The 23513-nt window shown below is 44.6% G+C and overlaps 1 protein-coding gene across 1 annotated transcript in view; it reads left to right on the top strand.

Annotated features, from left to right (window-relative positions):
- Positions 1-23513, top strand: part of CPPED1 (calcineurin like phosphoesterase domain containing 1) — a 134712-nt gene that overhangs the window by 86063 nt on the left and 25136 nt on the right. Inside the window, exon 3 of the mRNA XM_049902700.1 lies at positions 13620-14042. Coding sequence (XP_049758657.1) covers positions 13620-14042 — 423 coding nt within the window. The remainder of the gene's footprint in view (positions 1-13619; positions 14043-23513) is intronic.

Here is a 23513-nt window from a genome sequence, read left to right as displayed (position 1 = left end):
AATACTGTATAAGACCACTATCATAAGAACTGGAGAAATAGTTTAAACAGAGAAGAAAATATTCTTTGATGGTTATGAGGGGGAGAGGGAGAGTGGGTGGGTATTCACTAATTAAATAGTAGATAACAACTACTTTAGGTGACAGAAGAGATAACACACAATACAGGAGAGGTCAGCACAACTGGAGGAAACCAAAAGCAAAGAAATTTCCTGAATAAACTGAATGCTTCAAAGGCCAGGGTAGTAGGGGCGGAGCTTTGGGGACCATGGTTTCAGGAGACATCTAAGTCAATTGGCATAGTAAAATCTATTAAGAATACATTCTGCATCCCACCTTGGAGAGAGGAGTCTAGGGTCTTAAATGCTAGCAAGCAGCCATCTAAGATGCATCAATTGGTCTCAACCCACCTGGATCAAAGGAAAATGAAGAACACCAAGGACACAACGTAATTACAAGCCCAAGAGACAGAAAGGGCCACATAAACCAGAGACTACATCAGCCTGAGACCAGAAGAGCTAGATGGTGCCCGGCTGCAACCGATGACTGCCCTGACAGGAAACACAACAGAGAACCCCTGAGGGAGCAGGAGAGCAGTGGGATGCAGACCCCAAATTCTCGTAAAAAGACCAGACTTAATGACCTGACTGAGACTAGAAGGACCTCGGAGGTCATGGTCCCCAGACGTTCTGTTGGCCCAGGACAGGAACCATCCCCAAAGCCAACTCTTCAGACTGAGATTGGACTGGACAATGGGTTGGAGAGGGATGCTGGTAAGGAGTGAGCTTCTTGGATCAGGTGGACAGTTGAGACTATGTTGGCATCTCCTCCCTGGAGGGGAGATGAGAGGCTAGAGGGGGTAAGAAGCTGGCAAAATGGACAGGAGAAGAGGGAGTGTAGGGAGGGAGTGGTCTGTCTCATTAGGGGGAGAGCAATTGGGAGTATGTAGCAAGGTGTGTATAAGTTTTCGTGTGAGAGACTGACTTGATTTGTAAACTTTCACTTAAAGCACAGTAAAAATCTTAAAAAAAAACCTATGGGGCAGTTCTGCTTTGTTACATGGGGTCACTATGAGTCAGAATCAACTGGATGGCACCTAACAACAACGAACAAAAGAGAAGCTTATGTCTCTCTTTAGCTATAGTCTTGTTTCAATCCAAGTTGGCTTGCAGACACCACCACTGGATAGTCCCAGGCCCCATCCATCTTGCCGCTCTGCAGGGCCCAGGGTATCACCCTAGAACATGTGCCCAGGGAGGCTCGATGCCAGGCCTGCATTCCAGCCAGTAGGAAGAAGGAGAAGAGGAAGAAGAAAGCACAGCCCAGATGTTACATATCACTTCTGCTCATACCCCTTGGCCAAAATCAAGTTTCATGGCCAAGGAGGCTGAGAATATAAACTTTTTCATGGGCAGCTAAAAATCAGAATTTCTGTTACTCTCGGAGAAGGAAAGAACGGCTATTGAGGGACATCATTTCACAGGTGGGCATATAGGCGTTATGGGCATGTTTCCCCAACCATCTACTTCCTCCTGTACTGGGTGACAAGGAGTAGGGACAGGCTTATGAAGTGTTTGCGCTTTGCCCTGATAGCGATGAAGAGCCATGGATGGGTTTTAATCAGAGGCGTGACATGCTGATGAGTTTCTCAAAAGAATGAGCATAGAAAAAGATTGAACATAGGGTCACCATATAACCAGGTAGTTTCGCTCCTATACCCAAGAGAAATAGAAACATACTTGCACACAAAAGTTTGAACATAAATGTCCATAGAAGCGTTATCCGTAGTAGCCAAAAAGTGGAAACAACCCAGATGTCTATGAACTGATGAAAAGATCTATTCTATCCATACAATAGAATATTATTGGTCAATAAAGAGGAATGGAGTACTGATAGGTGCTACAACATGGAAGAACTTTGAAAACATTATGCTTAATAGAAGAAATCACTAACAAAATGTTACATATTGTATGGTTCTATGTATATGAAATATCTAGAACAGGCAAATCTATAGAAAATAGCTTAGTGGTTGCCTTGGGCTGGGGGCTTTGGCTGCAAACGGGTAAGAGGTTTCTTTTTGGGGTAATGAAAGTGTTCTCGTATTAATTGTGGTGATGGTTGTACAATTCTGTGAATATAGTAAAAACTATTGAAATGTATACCTTAAATGGGTGAATCATATGGTATGTGAATTTTCTCTCAATAAAGCTGTTATAAAAATATTTAATGGAGGGGGGAGAGGGAAAAAAATTATCTTAAAAGGCTCCTTAGGAGAATGATAACTAGGAAAAAAAAGGTTGAGAAACATGTATCACGTTGAGTCAGGTTGGAAATAATTAGCTAGATGAGACAACCACTTTTCTTCTTTTTTACTAGATTTCATTCAGGTCTCAATATAATAGAGACCTGGTAGTTTTGCCCTGCTGCCTCTCAGACTCCCTAACATTGACTTTTGAAATCATCTGCCCTAGAACAAAGGTGTATTTATGGAACATGCAGTTATTTATACAGAACAAGTTTGCCCTGAGCACAAGTCCTTGTTACACAGGCAGTCTCCTACTGACAACAGGGTTCCTTTCCAACAACTGTGTCGTAAGGCAGTTCTGCCGTAAGTCGAATACCTAATTTTTTCCTGGTTTTCATTATTATTGCCTTTTAGTATCTGTGTCTTTATAAATCTTTGAATATCCGTGAGTGAACATCTGAGAATGGTAACATTAGCAAGTTACGAGCTCTTACATTGTTTATAGTACATATTACTAACAATAAGATGTACCAAAAGTAACTGTCCTAAGTGCGGTTTGCTGTAACTCAAATATATCGTAAGTCGAGGACTACCTGTACGTTTTTTGAAATGAATTTACTAGTTGTGAATTTAAAAAAATAACTTCTTTTAAAGCACCTTTTTGGTGCTCTTTTTTTTTTTCTTTCCCCTGTATTCTCACTTTCTTAGAGTGAAGAACTTCTACATTGGCCTTGTCATTTTTTTTTTTTTTTTGGTATTTGTTCCCATTAAAAGTATATTTATACTTGTTACCTAACAAGATCTAATTTTAGTGTATTTGTCATTTTTTAAAATATCTCGATTTTTTTTATTATAAAAGTAATTCACACTCATTATAAAACATTCAAAACTTTACAGGAAAGCAAGTGTTTTCTGTCACTCCATTGCCAATAGATAACTACAATTAACAGTTTTGACATCTTTTTCTAGATCTTTTTATCTTTGGATATACTCACATATTGATTTATGTTAAACAAACTGATACCATATTAACCAGTTCTTTCAGCTCCCTGTTTTCACTTAGCAGTATCGCTTAGAAATGTATCCCTTGTCGGTAGCTTTGGGTCTGCTCCATTCTATTTAATGCCTGTGTATTATTTCAGAGGAAGGCCACATTATCAGTTCTCTCTTGATGAACATTTAAGCCATTTCAGATTTCATATCTTCTCAATTAATGCTACAATGAATAGTCATGTTTTACATACTTGTGTACATTTCTGTATGATAAATTCTTATAAATAGAATTGCCAGGCCACTAGATATAATGAATTTATTAAATTTTGCATTGGTATCTCCTAATTGCCCCCTGGAGGAAGTTTGAATTACTAAACTATGATCTTAACAGTATAGTAGATGCTTTGACATGACTATTCTATTTCCAACTAACAAGTAAGCGAAGCCACCTCCTCTAATTCTAGAGAACACATAGGGCTGGCACTGGAAATTCTTGTCTTTGGCATGTTTCACCCTCTGGACAAGTGTCTTAGTGCCATCTTATCCATTCATCCTTCTATCTGCAGGGCAGGTGTGGCCTCCGAGGACCACAAGCAGATGAGTTGCTGGGCACAGGTGACATTCACCCCACCATGTGCTGGGATGGTCGGCATAAAGGTGCATTCTCTTGATCTTTCCTGCACAACTCAGGGCCAGTGGCAGCAGCACATGGGGGCCAATCTTACTGAGAATAAGGAGAATAGAAGGGAGATCTAAGTTGACCGAAGATCTGGCATCCCTTCTTCCGGCTTTTCACTGGGGAGGGACAATTAGGGAGAGGGAAAAGGAAGTTGAACACATGCTACATCCTGGGCACTTAAATGCCTGATCTCGTTTGTTTTCCAGCATCTCCATAATTGAGGTAATAAGATGTCTTTCTTAGGGGCTAGAAAACTGAGGCTCAGGGGGTAGCATGCCTGTCTTAGTTTTTGCCGCTGTAACAAAATAGCACAAGTGGATGGCTTTAACAAAGAAATTTACTCTCTCACAGTTCAGGAGACTAGAAGTCTGAATTCAGGGCACCAGCAAGGGGAAGGCTTTCTCTCTGTCAGTTCTGGGGAAAGGTGCTTGCCATCAGTCTTCCCCTGGTTTAGAAGCCTCTCAACACAGGGACCCCAGGTCCAAAAGACATGCTCTGCTCCCAGCTCTGTTTTCTTGGTGGTAGGAGGTCCCCCTGTCTCTTTACTCACTTCTCTCTTTTACATCTCCACAGAGATTGACTCAAGATACAACCTAATCTTGTAGATTGAATCCTGCCTCGTTAACATAACTGCCTCAATCCTGCCTCATTAGCATCATAGAGGTAGGATTTACAACACAGGAAAAATCACATCAGATGGCAAAATGGTGAACAGTCCCACAATACTGGGAATCATGGCCTAGCCAAGTTGACCCACATTTTTGGGGGACATAATTTGATCCATAACAATACCCAAGGGACATCTTTAATAAAAGGAATCTTTGGTCCTCTGAATTCCTGGCCTATGCCATTACCACTGCCCACCTTTGCTTCCCCTTGAAATGCCACCCCCAAGGGCATGCTCTGGGGACCTTCAGCACCTGTTTGAGATGATGGAGAATGTGGCTGCTTCCAGCCCCAGCCTCTCCTGAACTCCAGGCTCCCATACCCAGCTATCTTCTCAACATCGGAACTTGGAGAAGTCTTGTCATTGTTGTTAGCTGCCATCGGCTGGCTCATGATGACCATATGTAACACAGAATGAAATGTTGCCTTGTCCTGTGCCATCTTCACGATCATTGGTATGTTTGAGACTATAGCTATGTGTTATTCCATCTCATTGAGGAATTTCCTCATTTTGACTGACTCACTACAAAATATGATGTCCCTTTCTAGTGAGTGGTCTTTCCTAATGACGTGTCCAAAGTAAGCAAGACAAAGTCTCTCATTATACATACATGATATTTTATATTGAAAAAGAGCTTTTGATTTCTACCTCCAACTTGTTTCTCTCTCAGTCTTTCCATGGTAATAAATGACAAGACCAACCTCCCAGTTCTTCAGATAGCAGGGAGTCATTTTTTAGTCCTTTTTCTCCTTTCTGAACCAATACAATAATGATTCCTGTCATTCATTTCTACCTCCTAAATTATCTGTTAAATCCTGCTAGTTATACCTTCAGTTATTCTTTGCTAGTATATAGAAATACAATTGATTTTTGTTTATTGACATTTTATCCAGCAACCATACTAATCTGCCATATTAGTTTTAAGAGCTTTTGTTAGTTTTAGATTCCTTGGGATTTTCTATGTAGACAATCATATCTTCTGCGAATAGATGGTTTGATGTCTTCCTTTCCGATCTGTCTGCTTTTTATTTCTTTTTCTTGCCTTTTTGCACTGACTAAGACTTCCAGTATGATGTTGAAGACCAGTAATGAGAACAGACTGCTTTGTCCCTAGTAGTAAGGGGAAAGCATTCAGTCTTCCACCATTGAGAATGTTAGCCATAGGCTTTTTGTAGATATCCTTTATCAGGTTAAGGATGTTTACTTCCTAGTGTATTGAGAGATTTTATCAGACAATATATTTTAAGGCTATTCAGGGAAATAACCAACATAATAATTTCTGCATTAGTGAATATCAAGAGAAATGAATTACACATTTCATAGTACCATAAAAAACCCAGTGCCGTACTATGTTAAAATTGAATGTCAGAGAATGCAAGTATTCTGCAATTATCTTTATAGTACCTTTTACCTCTTGGTTTTACTGTAATTCCTTACATTTTTTAAATGTTACTAAAATGTTTTGAATACCTCATGATGGCTTTCCAAGCTGCAACTGTCACTCGCATTCACGGTTCTCTTTGGTATGTGGCAGGTATGTGCTGACATTGGGGTCCCTCAATACCCACTTATCAGCAGATACTCTCCTTTACCTTGAAGACCCCTGCCCTCCAGAACAATCCTTTTCTTTTCCTCCTCTGAGTCATTTCATGTCATGTTTCTTCCTTAGATAGATAGCTGCTGTCTAGTCGACTCCAACTCATGGAGACCTTATGTACAACAGAACAAAATGTTGCCTTGTCCTATTCATCCTCACAATCACCAGCATGTAGGAGTCCATCCTTGTGGCTGTTGTACCAATCCATCTCACTGAGGGTCTCCCTTGCCCTCACTGGCCCTCTATTTCACCAAATGTGATGTCCTCCTCCAGCAATTGATCCTTCCTGATGACGTATCCAAAGCAAGCAAGTTGGACAGTGTTCTGTTGTGATCCATAAGGTTTTCATTGGCTAATTTTTGGAAGTAGATCACCAGGCCTTTTTTCCTGGTCTTTCTTAGTTTGGCAGCTCTGTTGAAACCTGTTCACCATAGGTGGCCCTGCTGATATTTGCGGTACTGGTGGCATAGCTTCCAGTGTCACAGCAACATACAGGGCACCTCAGTATGACCAGCTGACAGATGGGTGGTGTACTTTTTCCGTAGCCAAATTCTTTTCCTTTTTTCCCAGTCTTCCTATTGTTTCTGTATAAACATCTTTACTGTGAAGCCCAGGGCACTGCTTGATATGTAGGAAACTCATGGAAGTTTGTGTCCTTTGCAAGGTTTCCATTTTTTCTACACTTGATGTTTCTGGAGTCTTATTTGGCTTCAGTTTTCATACATTTGCTGCAATATTATGACTGATTTTTAGGAAACTGTATAATGCTAAGGTGTCGCTGATATTCTGACCCTAAAGAGATTCTAATACACACAAATGGAGAACTTGGTGAACTTAGTGCAAATGTTTTTATTAAACGTGGCTTTTTGTAATCTAGAATTTACCCCTTCTCTTCTAAATTATTACCTAGAAACTGCTTATATCCCAGGGGAATTTTTTTATTCCTTCAGGAATGATTTATTGTTACGTGCACACTATGAGTCAGTGATAACAAGGCAGACTTTATTACCTTCGGGTGTGGAGGGTGGAGGGAAGACAGGTGGCATTTCCACCTATATGTTTTTGTCCCAGCCTCTGGAAATCATTATCTCCGAGGTGTGAGAACTATCATCTGCATTTTCCGCACCATGAGACCAGGGCTCCGGGAACCGAGTGACTAACCCAGCACCACACAACTGGGAAGGGGCAAGAGCCAAGGACCAGGCCCAGGTCTACTGACTGCAGACCCAGCATCCATGACTCCACCCCACTTTGTCTCCAGAGAAGCTGAGCAAGAGTAGTTCATCTTTGGTTGAGGGGATTCAGGGAAGGAGGGCTTTGTTTTTCCACAGGTTATTGGGAATGCATGTGATTTCCCCCAAAGCAGCATTTCTCTAAAGTTTGGAAAGAAATATCCCGTTCACACTTCTCCATTTTAATTTCCTTTGTGGACAGGTCTCCTTTTCAAGTCTTAAGTAAACCTTTCTTCTGAAGTGCTCATTTTTAAATTTTCTGTTTATGGTCACTATTTTCTTGAGAATTCCCTGTGTCAGCCTCAGTCTGCACAGGAAGTGCCATGATGAAATGCCCTTGGAAGTAAAGCCTGGGGGACACCATACCCCAGTGTGTTGTAAAGCCCTTGTCCAAGGGTCAGGGTGGCTGAGGGAAGCCCCTCTGAGAGCTTGGACCATGGTGTGTGGATCATCACAAGGCCCTGTGAGGAGAGGCAGCACTCTGAGCCAGGTCATGGAGTTCGAATCTCGATTCCCCCACTTGTTGTCCACCTGCACCTCTCACAGCAGTGTCTGGCCCGTAGGAAGCATTAGGTGAATATTGGCGGTTACTGAGTATCTTAGTCATCTAGTGCTGCTATAACAGAAATACCACAAGTGGATGGCTTTAACAAACAGAAATTTATTTCTTCACAGTAAAGTAGGCTAAAAGTCCAAATTCAGCTCCAAGGAAAGGTTTTTTCTCTCTCGACTCTGGAAGAAGATCCTTGTTCTCAATCTTCCCCTGATCAGGGAGCTTCTCAGGTGCAGGGACCCCAGGTCTGAAGGACGCACTCTGCTCCTGGTGCTGCTTTCTTAGTGGTATGAGGTCCCCAACTCTCTGTTTGCTTCCCTTTGTTTTTATCTCTTGTAAGATAAAAGGTGGTACAGGCCACACCCCAGGGAAACTCCCTTTACATTGGATCAGTGATGTGACCTTAGTGAGGGTGTTACAATCCCACCCTAATCCTCTTTAACATAAAATTACAATCACAAAATGGAAGACAACCACACAGTCATGGTCCAGCCAAATTAATACACACATTTTGGGGGAGACATAATTCAGTCCATGACAGTGAGTATCAAAAAAAAAAAACCCCATGTCGATATGAATGGAAAGAAGGGAAAACTAGGGGTGACTTTTAGGGTCTTTTAGGAAACCAGATGACAAATTAGCCTTGGTCCTTGGAGTCCCTTTGAGATGGTTTGTCATCTTCAAGGACACACAGGACTTGTCTTCCCCAAATTAACAGTACATTCACACAGGGAAATAAACAGCCAGTGGAGTCTTAGAGGGCTTGAGTAAGTCAACACAGATGCCCTTAGTCTGAGGTCAGCTAAAGAGGCAAAACCAATCAATGACAGGCTTGAACTGAGAGCCCAGGGCCCGCCAGGACCAGCAGGAGAGGGACACTGGCTGTGAGCAAACCTCCAGTGCCACCGCCCGAGAGACCTCCTGGTCCCTTGTTCAGTCGGTCCCACAGTCCAGGGACCAGCAGTCTGCAGTCTCCAGCTCCCAGCCTTTCCCAAGCAGATTCTACTCATCCCCAGAGAGCAGGGGGGGAAATGCAGCCACCTGACTGGCTTCTTCTAAATCTCCTTCAGTCTTAGGATCCCGGGGCTAAAAGCACCTCCTCATTTTAACTTGAATTATTTTTGTTTGTTTTTAATTATGCAAGTAGCACACAAGGTTGGAAAAGGGGAAGAAGAAAGGAAGGAAAAATAAAAACCTGTTTAAAGGGTTCTCAACCTTTTTAAACCAAGTATAAAAGTCTCTAACACTCCCCACTCCCGTTTTCCATAGTTAACCACAGTTGCCAGTTCTCTTTGAGCCTCAGAAGTTTTATCCATAATATAAGAATATGTTATATACAGCTGCTAACCAAGAGGTAGGCAGTTCAAATCCGCCAGGCGCTCCTTGGAAACTCTATGGGCCAGTTCTACTCTGTCCTATAGGGTCGCTATGGTCAGAATCAACTCAACGGCAGTGGTTTTTTTAATAAGAATATGTATAAGACTTTTTGGAACCCTGGCGGCGTAGTGGTGAAGAGCTTCAGCTGCTTACCAGAAGGTCAGCAGTTTGAATCCACCAGCCACTCCTTGGAAGCCCTGTGGGGCAGTTCTGCTCTGTCCTGTAGGGTCTCTGTGAGTTGGAATCTACCCAGCAATGTGTTTGGGTTTTCTTTTTTTTTTTTGGTGTAAGCATTTTTATAAAAGTCACATATGATCCTATTCCTCCATGTCTTAGCTTTTTAACATAATATATTAAAGATCTTTCCATAGTATCAGTATAGAGTTACCTCTTTCTTTTCTTTTTGTTTATTTATTAGGATTAAATATTAAAATATTTCAGCAAGATACTGAAACTCATAACTCTTATGCACTAACAACGTAGCTAAAAGAAAAATGACACAAAAGTTGACAATTACAAGGAGAGATGGGTTGATTCGTGATTACAGTGGAAACTTAACCAAGTCTCTTGGAAACTGATAGAGATCAAGTAGGCAAAAAAAAAAAAGACATAGGAGATTTGAACCACACCAGTAACAAGTTTAATTGAGTGGAAATATGACGAACTCAGTATTCAGCAATTAGAGAAAGTACATTCTTTTTAAGCTCACCAGGAATATTTAGAAAAATGAACAAATACTTGGCTGTAAAGAAAATCTCATTAATAGTAATCTCCTAGTAGTTGTCTGAGCCCTGGTGGTGCAGTGGTTAAGAGCTCACTGCTAACCAAAAGGCCAGCAGTTCAAATCTACCAGCCATTCCTTGGAAACCCTATGGGGCAGTTCTACTCTGTCGTATAGGGCCTCTGTGAGTTGGAATTGACTGTACCGCAGTGGGTTTTTTTTTTTTTTTTTTTTGTAGTCATCATTTTTGAAATGGTTTTGTCTTTTTCCTCGATTTGTTTCCTGAGTTCTACTTACCACTTCCTATGTCTCAGCTGCCTCTGTGGACCATCTGGCTCTCCATTCCTGCATTTCGGCTGTACAGTTTTCTTTCTTAGCTGTGATTGCTACATAAAGGCGTTTTTCTTTCTCTTTAATTCATGGTGAAATACTGGGTATGATTTGCATCTGCCCATGGCAGCGTTTTTCAGGTGAGTCTTTCTTACCCCTCGGGGAGCCAGGCTGCTGCTCTTCACTGTTTTCCTTCTGTCGTCTTCCCATGATGCTGCACATGTTCCTTGGGCCTAACATGGTGCTGGGGTTACATCGTTTCCCGGCTCTGCTCCCTCTACAGGACAAAAACATTCAACACAGGGGGGTGGGGATCTGTAATTTACTTCACAAATTATGACTTTCCAGCAGAGAGAAGGGTATGTGTCTGTTTGGTTCACAGCTTATCCCCAGTAACTAAACCAGTGCCTTATACATAACCAAAACCAAACCCATTGCCATTGAGCCGATTCCGACTCATAGCGACCCTGTAGGACAGAGTAGAACTGGCCCATAGAGTTTCCAAGGAGCACCTGGCGGATTCGAACTGCCGATCCTTTGGTTAGCAGCCGTAGCACTTAACCACTACACCACCAGGGTTTCCGCCTTATACGTAGTGGACACTTAATAAATATCTGTCAACTAAATCAGCATGGTAAATTAGCATGGGTAAATACCCCCCCAAAAAAGGAAACCCTGGGTAAATAGCTGCTGTCAAGTCAGCTCCAACTCATGGTGACACTACGCAGTATATACTAGTATACTAGTAGGGTATGGGGGATGTGCACTGCACCCCTGACACTGTCAGAGGGGGTGACATCAAAATGACCCCAGGGTCCATGGCAGCAGGTAGGCTGGTGTCATGGGGGAGGGGCTACCAAGGCAGTGACATCACCAGGGTTAGTGTCACCCATCACCCAGTGTGGTAACTCATCACCGCCCCCCACCCCCATTATCAGTGCCATAACTCATCACCACCCCCCATCCCTGTCATTAGTGGGGTGACTTGTCACCACACCTCCTGGCCCCCATCACCAGTGGGGTAACTTGTCACCCCCCCGCCATCATCACCAGGGGTAACTCATCGCCACCCTGTCCCCAGCCCCACCCCCCCTGCCACCATCACCGAGAGTAACTTGTCACCACCCCCCACTCCCATCACCAGTGCCGTAACTCATCACCACCCCCTACCCGTCACTAGTGAGGTAACTTGTCACCACCCTCCCCGGCCCCCATCACCAGGGGGTAACTCATCACCCGTCACCAGTGCAGTAACTCACCACCACCACCCCCGCCCCCATTACCAGGGGGTAACCCACCACCACCCCTGCCCCTGTCACCAGTGCAGTAACTTGCTACCAGCCCCTTCTCACCCACCATTTGGGCAAAGAGGAGGGTCTCTACCTTGGCCAATAGGAGAGTGGAGGAGCTGTGGGGAACCATGGAGGGGGGGAAGGGCTGGAAAGGACGGGGGCCACTTTGCCCACAGAAGCGGGGGTTGCTGACCAGGCCACCTATGGGTGGGGGGGAGGGGTGGTGGCGGTGGTGTAACACCAAGAGTTAACCATTCTGGGCGATACCAACCCTAGTGATTGCCACTGACCCTACATACACTGGAATGAAACGTCTGGTTCTGAGTTATCCTCACAATTGCCAGCATGTTAGAGTGCATTGTTGTGGCTGCTGTACCAATCCTTCTCACTGAGGATCTCCCTCACCCTCACTGGCCCTCTACTTCATCAAACATGATGTCTTCTACCATCGATTGATCCCTCCCAATGACATGTCCAAAACAAGGGAGTCAGACACTGTACTATTGCGAAGCATAAGATTTTCATTGGCTAATTATCAGAAGTAGACCATCAGGCCTTCCTTCCTAGTCTGTCTTAGTCTGGAAGCTCCTCTGAAATCTGTATACTGTGAGTGACCCCTGACGATATTTGAAATATTGGTAACATAGCTTCCAGCATGACAGCAACATGCAAGCCACTACAGTATGACAAACTGACAGGTGGTGGAAATTAGCATAGAGGGGCTCAAAAAACATGTGGATTTGAATTGGTCACTTCAAAACCCATTTATTAAAGCTTTTAATACGTTGTTACAGGAGGTATGGAGGGTAGGACCCTAAGGGAGGAAGATCCTGGTTTCCCACACACTTTCCAACTCTTTGTCTAAACAGTCATCACCATTTTGAATTCCCTGTGTTGGGAAATACCCTTAACATGAAGATGTTTACCCTGCACTTCTTGCACTGGTGCTGGCAATATAAAGCACCTCTTTTTCTTTGGTCGGGCATTTGGCAAGATGCACGTGCCATTTCATGTACCCATTCAGTTTCTAAGAATGTATCCCATGAAGATGCTCACAGAGTCTGCAGGGCCATGTGTCTACGGATGTATATTGTAAACTGGTCAGAAAAAAACCTGAGTAGTTTTCGATTAAAGAGCCCTGGTGGTGCAGTGGGTAAAGCAATTGACTGCCGGCTGAAAGACTGGCGGTTCCCAACCACCAGCGGCTCCATGGGAGAAAGATGTGGCAGTCTGCTTCTGTAAAGATTTACAGCCTTGGAAACCCTCTGGGGTCACCATGAGTAGGAATCGACTGGACAACAGTAGGGCTTTGAGTTGGGACTAGTTTTTAAAGCTGCGTCCAGGCACCAGAGGGGGTGCATAGGATGGCCCATTGAGATATGAGGAGAAAAAGCAGAACTATTTCTATTTACTTTCCATCTAAAATGAAGCTTCACTAATGTTGAATGTTGGGGTCCCTGTGTGATGCAAATGGTTAATGCACTTAGCTGCTCACTGAAAGTTTGGCAGTTCAAGTTTACCCAAAGGTGCCTCAGAAGAAAGGCCTGGTGATCTGCAAATCACCCATTAGAAACCTTATGGAACGCAATTCTGCTCTGACATGTGGGGCGACCACGCGTGAGAATCTCTCCATGGTGACCTGTTGGTTAATACTGAATGTTAAGATTGATTCCATGTTGTCACCTGATCAGTTGTGTCAGATGACTGAAAAGACATTGGATTGCCACGGCCTGAACAAAGGACGGGAGTTCCTCAACTCAGAGGGACTGGCAGTGACTCCCAGCTCACTTGTTGATTTGCATTTAGCTATTACTACATTTTGCAGTTTCCATGTGCCTGGTTGAGTGAATTCGAGGTTATTCTGTCTTTAATCTCATGTTAGTAAATGCACAGGCAGCCTTCAGCCCACCTTAGAACCTAACCTTGCTCTTCCAGGAACGCCCTGGCGGCAGGAGCAGACGGAGGACCTGCAGCGGGTGCTCAAGGAGCTTGACAGGGAGATCCCGCTGGTCTTCGTCAGCGGCAACCACGACATTGGCAACGTCCCCACAGCCGAGTCCATCGCGGAGTTCTGTCAGACCTGGGGAGACGACTATTTCAGCTTCTGGGTCGGGGGTGTCCTGTTCCTTGTCCTCAATTCCCAGTTCTTCTACGATGCCTCCAGGTGCCCTGCCTTGAAGCAGGCCCAGGATCAGTGGCTGGACGAGCAGCTGAGCATCGCAGGGGAACGCCAGTGCCAGCACAGCGTTGTCTTCCAGCACATTCCGCTGTTCCTCCAGAGCATCGACGAAGACGACGACTACTTCAACCTCACCAAGTCGGTTCGGCAGGAGATGGCAGACAAGTTCACCAAAGCAGGTAGAGGCCCTGGGACCACAGCTGTCTGGGTGGGAGGGCAGTCTGGAGAAGAGGTTTCCAGATCTTTCTTCTTCCCTCTGCAGCCTGGCAGAGGGGAGAGAGAGAACAGGACATTGGGCAGAACTGGGTTCTGGGGATCCCAGCTCTGTCACTCACTAGCTGTATGGCCTTGCACAAGCTACTAAGCCTTCTGAGCCTCAGCTTCCACATCTGTGAAATGGGAATAGTAGTAGCTCTGTCATAGGATGGCTGTGAGGATTCACTGAGAAGAGTCCTGTGAAGCATTCAGAGCAGCCCCTAGCCTAGCCGGTGCTCACAGTGGAGGGGTGGGGAGTTCCAGGGGTGGGATCAGGGGGTGGGTCTGAAGGCGGCTGCTTGTGCCTCAGGAGATGCAAAGACGCAGGGGCATCTTTTCTCATTTCTCCAGGAAGAGGGAACTTGCTCAAGGACAGGCAATCTGTAAGAGCCAACCCTCCCACCAGTATTACTGAGATGTGAACGGGGAAACCCTGGAAGTGGCTTTAATGGGCAGGGGCAGGGCCTTCATCATTTGCTTTAGTGAGGTAGGCTAAGCCCTCTTCTAGAATCAGGGGAGGGAGAAGTGTGTTTAGTCCAGTCTCACCCTGCTACAGATTTTTAGCTAATCATGCATTTGACACGTGTGCACACACAAAATAACGGTACTCCGGTTTTTTTTTTTTTTTTTGACGAGGTGTCAGGGTCTGACTGCCTTGCACATGGCACTAACCCATACACCCAGTTTCTCCCCCTGGTCACACCTACAGCACCCAGCTCACAAGAAATGGTATGTTCTAAGCTACTCCTGCAGGCCCCAGGGACTTAACAGGGTTCCATTGCTGACAACTGTGTGTCCTTGCTTTGGTCCTAATTCCTCCTTCTGGATCTTTCCAGAGTGTGTTTTATTCTCTTCTAGAATTTAAATATATTTATGTATTTATTATGGGGTGGGGAAAGAAGCATCCTGACCCCAGTAGCAAGCATTCCCTTAAAAAAAAAAAAAAAGCCACCAACTCTTCTTTTCATCTTTGTACATGAAATGTGTTAGCATTTACTTGTGCAAAGTACAATAGGGCTTTCTGTGTTTTAGAGACATTTTACGAAAAGCTTGCATAATTGGAGGCATTTTCCAGCTGTTCCACAGAGATGAAGTTGGAAAACTTCTATTAAGTTCTTTGAAATTTTATACCGTGCTTGAGCTGGTGTGGAAAACCATTCTGGTGACAAGGAAATGAAGTGTCAAGATGGCATCAGCACCACCACAAAGACTAATTTTAACAGAATAATGCCAAAGAGAACATTTAATGCCACCAGAACGATTCCTTTCACATCCGATGTTAAGTGGTGCGCATGCCGTCCTTGTGACTACTGCCGTTTCTTCTCCACGCTTGGAAACCAGTTTCTCAATGGCACACGGTTCTGGGTTTCCCGTTGTTTAAAAAAAAGATGAAGTTGACTCTGACTCATGGCGACCCCATGTGTGTCAGAGTAGGACTGTGCTCCATAGGGTTTTCAGTGGCTGATTTTTCAGAAGTAGATCACCAGGCCTTCTAAGGCACCTCTGGGTAGATTCAAACCTCCAGCTTTTTGGTTAGCAGCTGAGCATGTTAACCATTTGCACCACCCAGGGACTCACCATCACAGGACAGAACAAACGGTACCTGCAAGCTCCCCAGATACTGAGACCAGAGACATTTAGAGGGAAGACTGTAAGCAAGTTCCTTCTTTCTGGAGAAATGAGAAAAGACCCCCTGTGCCTTTACTTCTCCTGAGGCACAAGCAGCCACCTTCAGACCCACCCCCTGATCCCACCCCTGAAACTCCCCACCCCTCCACTGTGAGCACCGGCTAGGCTAGGGGCTGCTCTGAGTGCTTCACAGGATTCTTCTCAGTGAATCCTCACAGCCAACAGGGCTCCAACAGGGCCTCTTGGGAAGAAGCCTACTAACCACCCAGCAAGAGTCCTGGAGTATGACATTCTTTCGGGGTGCACCAACCAGCTCCCCCTTCAGGCCCACAGCCCAGCAAGCTCAAGAACCAGATTTTCTGGCACACCCTGTCTGTGTCTGCGAGGTGAACTCAAATGATCACAGCCCGCAGAGACTAATATCTACAACCAGAATCCCAGTTGATTAACGTAGAGCAAGACTGAGCCATTCCCATCAACACCAGCAGTGCAGCCTCTTCTCCGAGGCAGAGCTACATGGGAAGCCAAATTATCATCAGAAGCTTGCTTGGTAAGCATGAGGCAGAGCAGGCGAGTTAGTGTTCTCATTCTACTCCTGATGGCATCAGGCCCTAGAGCCCTGATGAAGCCACCTCCAGTAGGGGTCGTCTTGACTGGTTGGACCCTTATCTTTCAAGTCCCTTTAATTCTACCTTGTTAATATTGCTCCTGGGGCAAGTAGTGGTTCAGTGGTAGAATTCTCACCTTCCATGAAGGAGACCTGTGTTCAATTCCCGGCCAATGCGCCTCGTGCGCAGCCACCACCCATCTGTTAGTGGAGGCTTGCATGTTGCTGTGATGCTGAACAGGTTTCAGCAGAACATCCAGACTAAGACAAACTGGGAAGAAAGACTTGACGATCTGCTTCTGAAAATCAGCCAGTGAAAACCCTGTGGATCATAATGGTCCAATGCACAACCAACCATGGGGGTGGCATAGAACTGGGCAGAGTTTTGTTCCCTTCTGCATGGGGTCACCATGAGTTGGGGGCTGACTCAACAACAGCAGCTAACAACAATATTGCCCCAGTCTGTCCTCTTCTTTAGGCTACCATCCTCACTCATTTGGGTCTTAGTAGCGTCTTCAACCTGGTCTCCCTGCATCCACTCATGGCCCCATTCCAGTCCATTCTCCATGTAGCAGCCAGAGGGGCGTGTTGCTGCAAGGCCTCGAACCCTTCTGAGGCCCCCATCACGCCGGGAGAAGGCCCAGCTCTCTACTGTGGTGTCCAGCGCTCTTCCGCATCTTCTATGCCTTCTGCGGCCTCTTGTTTTTCGCCTGGCCAACACCTACTAACCTTGACAGCTTCTGCATGAGGTACCCCCACCTGGCCCCAGGTTTGCTCCTCAGCTCTCCTTGATCCCAGCAGTTGTGAAACTGATCCGTAAGTGTTGACTTGTCTGAAGATTGAAGTGTTTCCTTGTCTGAATCCCCCACTAGAATATCAGTTCCTTGAGGACAGGGACTATGTTCTCTTCATCTCTGCGTGCAGAAGGCCTGGCTCAGGTTTTAGCTCATAGCAAATGCTTAATCATTGTTTGTAGTGACTGAAGGAATCACATCATTGACTTGGTCCCCTCCCTGTTGGCCAACTGACAGCTCACTTGTTAAGTACCCCCTGCATGCCAGACCAGTCCATGCACTCACGGTGCTCACAGGCCCAGCCTCTCAGGCTCACATCATGTGGCCTTGAAGCCCTTCAGTCTTTGGTATCCTCTGCTCCGCTCCAGATGCTGGCCTTCCAGGTTCACACCCACAGAGCAGTCTGTTTCCCATCGTCTACCCCCTGCAGGGCCTTCAGGTAGGAAAGGCATCCTCTTCTTGGCCACCTTGAGATCATCACCTAAACCTACTTACCAGGGAAAAGCAGAGGTAGGTGCCCTTCCTGCAGTCACCTGTCAATGTTGGTAGCTTGCCAAACCAGGTCCCTTGTTTAATGGCATTTGAAACACAGAACAAGCCATGGGCAATGTGAGCAAGATACCAGAGTCAGATGTGGACACGGCTCTGGTGCAGGCTGAGGGACCTGTTCAGTGTGAAAGCATGGGTAGGGGGGCTCTCATGGGGATTGTCAGCATCCATGATTCAGGAATGCAGAAAATTGCTTGGGTCACAGCAGCATAATTTGAATTCATTTTGGAAAGCCAGAAGTTCAGGTGATATTTTATAAAATAGATTAACGTAAAGACCATGATAAAATGGGGGGTGATGATGACAGATGGTATTTAATATTGCCTCTGGCTTCCCTGCCCCACCGCACCCCACCCCAGCAATGTTATTCCTTAATACTATTTCAGTCTCATCTATCTCCTGTGCTGAAATGCCAGTACTCAGAAATATGTCAAAAGCTCATCAGAATATCAGGGTAGCTTTTAATTATGATAATTGTGTTGTTATAAAATATCCTTTTAAAGAACATATCCCTCCCCAAGCCACCGTGGAGGTAAAACCCAGCTTCCTTCCAGCAAGCTTAATGAATAATTCTGAATCACTGTGTGGGATGAAGAAATGATTTAATAACGAACATCAACAATCAGCTCATACTGTTGTGTTAATTTCTTTAAATGGGATGAGGTAAATGAGGAGGAGGGGGTGTCACTATACAATGGGCTGCCTGGTGTGCAGGGATAGTTCTCCCTATCGAGCCCCACCAGCTTTCCAAAGCTTCTGTTTCTGTAGAAACGGATGCATTCCATTTCTACTTTTGAAGCTTATGAAAAACCTTTGTATGATACAAAAACACTGTGAATAGTCAGTACAAATAAACAGTTATCAGGGCAGGACAGATGCGCAGATGTGGCGCGGCACCCATTATTTTCTGTCTGGCTTTCCTCTGCCTGTGGGTAATCAATTTCATCACGTCCCCCCGATGTGGAAATTGGTTTTCCCCTTAATTCACCTGGTACCTGGTTGGAGTTGCAAAGACAGAGAGTGGACACTGAAATTCTGGTTGAACCTGGACATTGCCTCCACCCCTCATGCTTTTTCCAGCAAAAGGTTAATATGTGACCCAGTTAATACGGATTCCAATTTAAAAACTCCGTCGTAAAAAACAAAACTCTAGCTCTTCTAACTTACCGTGTTTCCCTCAGTGTCTCGATACCATTTTTCTATTCTCCACATGCAGATTAGAACTGTGTATTAGAGAGCCCAGAGCAAATTTGGCAATTACAAAAAATCCCAGTAAGTTGATCTTTCCTGCAGAAGTTAATGAGTTAGAGTTTCACAGAATTAGAGTTTCGTCTCCAGTGTTTATGCTCTTTTTTTAAATTAGAAAAAGAGCGAGATCTTAGCCCCTGGTTATGGTTTTAGAACTTCAGAGTTTTAAAGAACCAAAGAGTCAGGTTTCCACAGTCCACTTTACAGGAAAAATAAAACAGCAAAACCTACTGGAACGTCTTACTGAGCTGCAGTAAAATTATTTGTTTACACCCTGATTCCTCTATTAGATTATAAATGCCAGGAAATAGGATCCCAGCTTTATTCACCTCTGTAAGCCCAGCCCTTAGCTAAGACTGGCACGCAGTGGTTAAATGGAATCAGGTTAAACTCAGCGCAAAATCTGACCATCGGCAGCTCCTAGGTAATAACCATAATACGGATGGGAAATGCCTGGCTTAAAGCAGGGGCCAGCAAACTTTTTCTATAAAGGGCCAGATAGTAAATGTTTTTGGCTTTGTGGGCCAGATGGTCTATTGCACCACTCAACTCTGCCGTTGTAGCACAAAAGCAGCCACAGATAATGTATAAATGAATGGGCATGGCTGTGTTCCAATAAAACTTTATTTATAAAAACAGGCACTGGGCCTGGGAGCCATCATTTTCCAGCCCTTGGCTTGGAGAAATTTCCCATTGCAGTGTGACACTCCTGATCTCCCCTGAAACCTTGTCCACACTACATATATGTCTAATTCTGGGGTGCTCCTGGTGACCCCATTGTGGAAGCTGTCTGACTCACTGAATTATCTGCCCAGAAATTGCCTTTTCTGGTTCCTCAGTGGAGGCACATATTCCATTGGGAGCGCATGATGTGATCCTGAGGGGTTGGCTACCGGGGTACACTTAAAATATTTAATGTTGTAGCTGTTGTTAGCAGCTGTCAAGCCGCTTTGCCCACCCCCTGACTCATAGCGACCCCCCACATAATGGAATGCAATGAAAACACTGCCTACTGCTGTGCCACATCTGTCCCATGATTGGTTGCAAGTCAGACCGTTGTGATCCACAGGGTTTTCACTGGCTGATTTTCTGAAATAGATTGCCAGGCCTTTCTCCCTAGTCCATCTGAGCCTGGGAGCTCCACTGAAACCTATCTAGCAACATGCAAGCTGCCCCCGCCGATACGCAGGTGATGGCTACACATGAGGTGCATTGGCCAGGAATCGAACCCGAGTGGTTCTCCAGCGTGAAAGGCTACAGTTCTACCACTAAACCTCCACTGCTTCCAAAAGGCTTAATTTTAAAATGTATTAGAAAAAAACATAACCAGCGTGCCAATGTAAAGCAAATATTAAGTTAATAGTATGGATAGTAGGTTGATAAGGCAATACGTGAAGGTAGTGTGGGGGTAACTGACGTTTGGAGCAGGATGGGCATGCCAACAGAGCATAGCAGTTAAACAGTCAGGTTTCAGCTTTGAACCAGCCTGGATTCAAATCCTCTTGGGCTACTGCCTAGTGAAGTGACTTCAGATAAGCTACTGAATGTCTTTCTACCTTAGTTTTCTCACCTGTAAACTGACAGCATTCATCCCAGCCTCACAGTCATCTGGTGGCACAGTGGTTAAGCACTTGGCTGCTGACAGAAAGGTCAATAGTTCGAACCCACCAGCCAACCCGCAGAGAAAGAAGTGGCAGTCTGCTCCCGTAAAGATTATATACAGCCTTGGAAACCCTATGGGGCAGTTCTCTGTCCTGTACGGTTGCTGTGAGTCGGAACTGACTTGACAGCAATGGGTTTTTTCCTGACCTCATAAGGTTGATGTGAAAATCAAATTAAGGCGACGTGTGTATAAAAGCACATAGCACCATGCCTGGGTTGGCAGAGAGTTGCTGCTGAGCGCTCAGGGCGGGCAAGTTTGTTAGTCAGTCTCTGCCTTCAGCCATTGGCTGGAGCAGTGTTTCTCACACCGGGGGCTGGCGGGAAAGAGTTCCAGATCCTCTTGCAGGGGTGTACCTGAGAATTTTGAGACAAGAAGAGGCATGTCCACTTTGGGGACTTTATGAATGAAAAAAGAAGAAATTATTGACTCTTCGTAATGCAAACTACAGGAAGCAAAGCTGGACAAAAATCCTGTTGGTCCCTAGGGTGAGCCAGAAGACAGACTGTACCTCACTCACCAAGTCTGAGATTTTTCAGGGTGGATAAGGAACATGTGCAATTTTTAGTTTTATCAAAGGAGTATTTGTTAAAAAGGTTGGGAGGCACTGAACTGGACAAAAACTCCTGTTTAGTGATATAATTTGACTCTATTTATTTAAATATTTTATTGTGTTTTTTGTGAAGGCTTACACAGAAAATTAGGTTCCCATTTAACAATTTCTGTACATATTGTTCAGTGACATCAGTTACATTTTCCACATTCTGTCAGCATTCTCATTATTTCCATCCTGGTTGTTCCATTTCCATTAATCTAGCTTCCCTGCCCTTCCCCCCACCTTCTCATCTTTGCTTTAGGGTAAATGTTGACTGTTTGGTCTCATATAGATGATTTTTTTTGAAGGAGCACTCACAGATGAATTGTTCCATTTGTTTTTTTTTAAAGCACATACCTCATCCATTAATATATTTGTAAACATACCTTTAAATGAATAATTTTATAGTCAGATTTTCCCAGATCTAGCAAACGTGTCCACAGGACAGTGGCAGTCATGACGCCCTCTGTTTAAAATGCTTTGTAAAACCACCATCTCAGTGGCACTTTTTTCAACCAACCTTCAAGTGAGAACTCACAGAAACTGTTGTTTTTATTCTGGGGGCATGTCAGCTTGAGAAGTTTTACCCTAGTTAATTTATCTTCTAGAATTTGGTCTTGAATTCATTTTCCAAGATTTGGTCTGCGTTAAGCTTTGATCAACTCACTGTAAGACACACTGTAGGCGCTCCGTGTCTGCGTTGCATTCACTACAAACTGACATAGGAGACTAACTGCTGGAGTTACATCTGCTGTGAAGGAATGGGTAATATTTCTCACTTTGGAGGTATCCTTAACAGTTGGGCTAATTAAAGTTAAAATTAAGTCCTGACAGTAAATATTTATAAATTGAGAATCTGGCATGTGTAAATGTGTCACTGCTGAATCCTGAAGTTAAGTCAACATTTATTCATTCAACAAATTGCAGCAGCCCTGAGCCTGGGCACCAAGTACACAGGAATGAACCAGACAGATAAAGGCTCCTTTGCTGGTGTCGTAGATAACTCATAAGTGAAAAATGGAAAATTTTGTTGAAAAATCCCATTACAACGTGAATCTCAAGTGCAGTGGGAAATGGCAGGGTCTGTTTAAGTTTAGGAAGTCAAAACATTATATCATCTTTTTTTAGGTCACTTATATTAAAAATAGCAATTAGTGTCGTTTTGAAATTAGCAGTGAGATTTCTCTGTAAAATTCAAGTATCACTAGCTCAGCAAAGCATTCTTAATTCTTTACTAGTTCAAATTATTTCTTCTTTACCAGAGTTGGTTTCATTTAAGCAATAAAACAAGTTGCTGCCGAGTTGACTCCGACTCATGGCGACCTCATGTGTGTCAGAGTGGAACTGCGCTCCACAGGGTTTTCAGCGGCTGACTTTTCAGAAGTAGATTGCCAGACCTTTCTTCCAAGGTGGATACAAACCTCCAGCCTTTCAGTTAGCCAAATGCATTAACCTTTTGCATCACCCAGGGACTCCCTGCTTTCATTTAAATTAGTTGTGTTGAGTCGATTCTGACTTATAGCGACCCTAAAGGACAGAGCAAAACTGCCCCAAAGGGTTTCCAAGGGACGGCTGATGGATTCAAATTACCGACCTTTTGGTTAGCAGCCGCAGCTCGCTGTAGTTCTTAACCACTATGCAACCAGGTTTTCATTTAGGAGACATTTTTTCCCCTACCCTTTCCCACAGTGTAAGTATAAATTTGAAATATTGCTATGTAAAATAAGTTAGAACTTGCTTCAATTTCATTGTTTTTTATTTTACCTAACTACAGCTTTTGCGTAGCGATGATGAATTTGAAAGTAAGAGAATAGCACCCATTTAGTTAAAGCCTCTTGGGTGCGGACATTGTCCAGGATGCCCCCTCATCACAGGTTGCCCATCTTTAACCACACCCACAGTACAGGTGACGACACTGAGCGCGTTAGTGGAAAGGTACACAGGCTCTCTGACTCCTGAGTCCATTTTAAGTTTTATAGACACCCGTGAGGAAGAGAGTAATTTGTCCTGAATGTCTGCATTCTGTGAGGCAATATCCTCTACACGTTTGGGATTCCCGAGGCGGAACATTCCCTGCAGGTTGCCCAGGTAGAAGGGGCGGTGTTCAGAGACAGGTATACCTGCTCCGAAGCCAGTGAGCCTCCTACTGGGCCACCTGCCTGGCTGAGGCCCAGTGGTCTGTACTTGTGTCTCCCTCAGGACTGTGATGTTTCCCAACCTTGCTTCCTCCGTGGTACCACTGACGGCACCTAGCACAGTACTTCCTCTCCTGGAAAATGCGAGAGATTAGCTAGCTTCTTCAGAACCCTGGTT

The sequence above is a fragment of the Elephas maximus genome, chromosome 12 (genome assembly GCF_024166365.1).
Source record: "Elephas maximus indicus isolate mEleMax1 chromosome 12, mEleMax1 primary haplotype, whole genome shotgun sequence".
Taxonomy (NCBI): Eukaryota; Metazoa; Chordata; class Mammalia; order Proboscidea; family Elephantidae; genus Elephas; species Elephas maximus.
The sequence above is the reverse complement of the archived record's forward strand: the minus strand, read 5'-3'. Positions and strand labels throughout refer to the sequence as shown.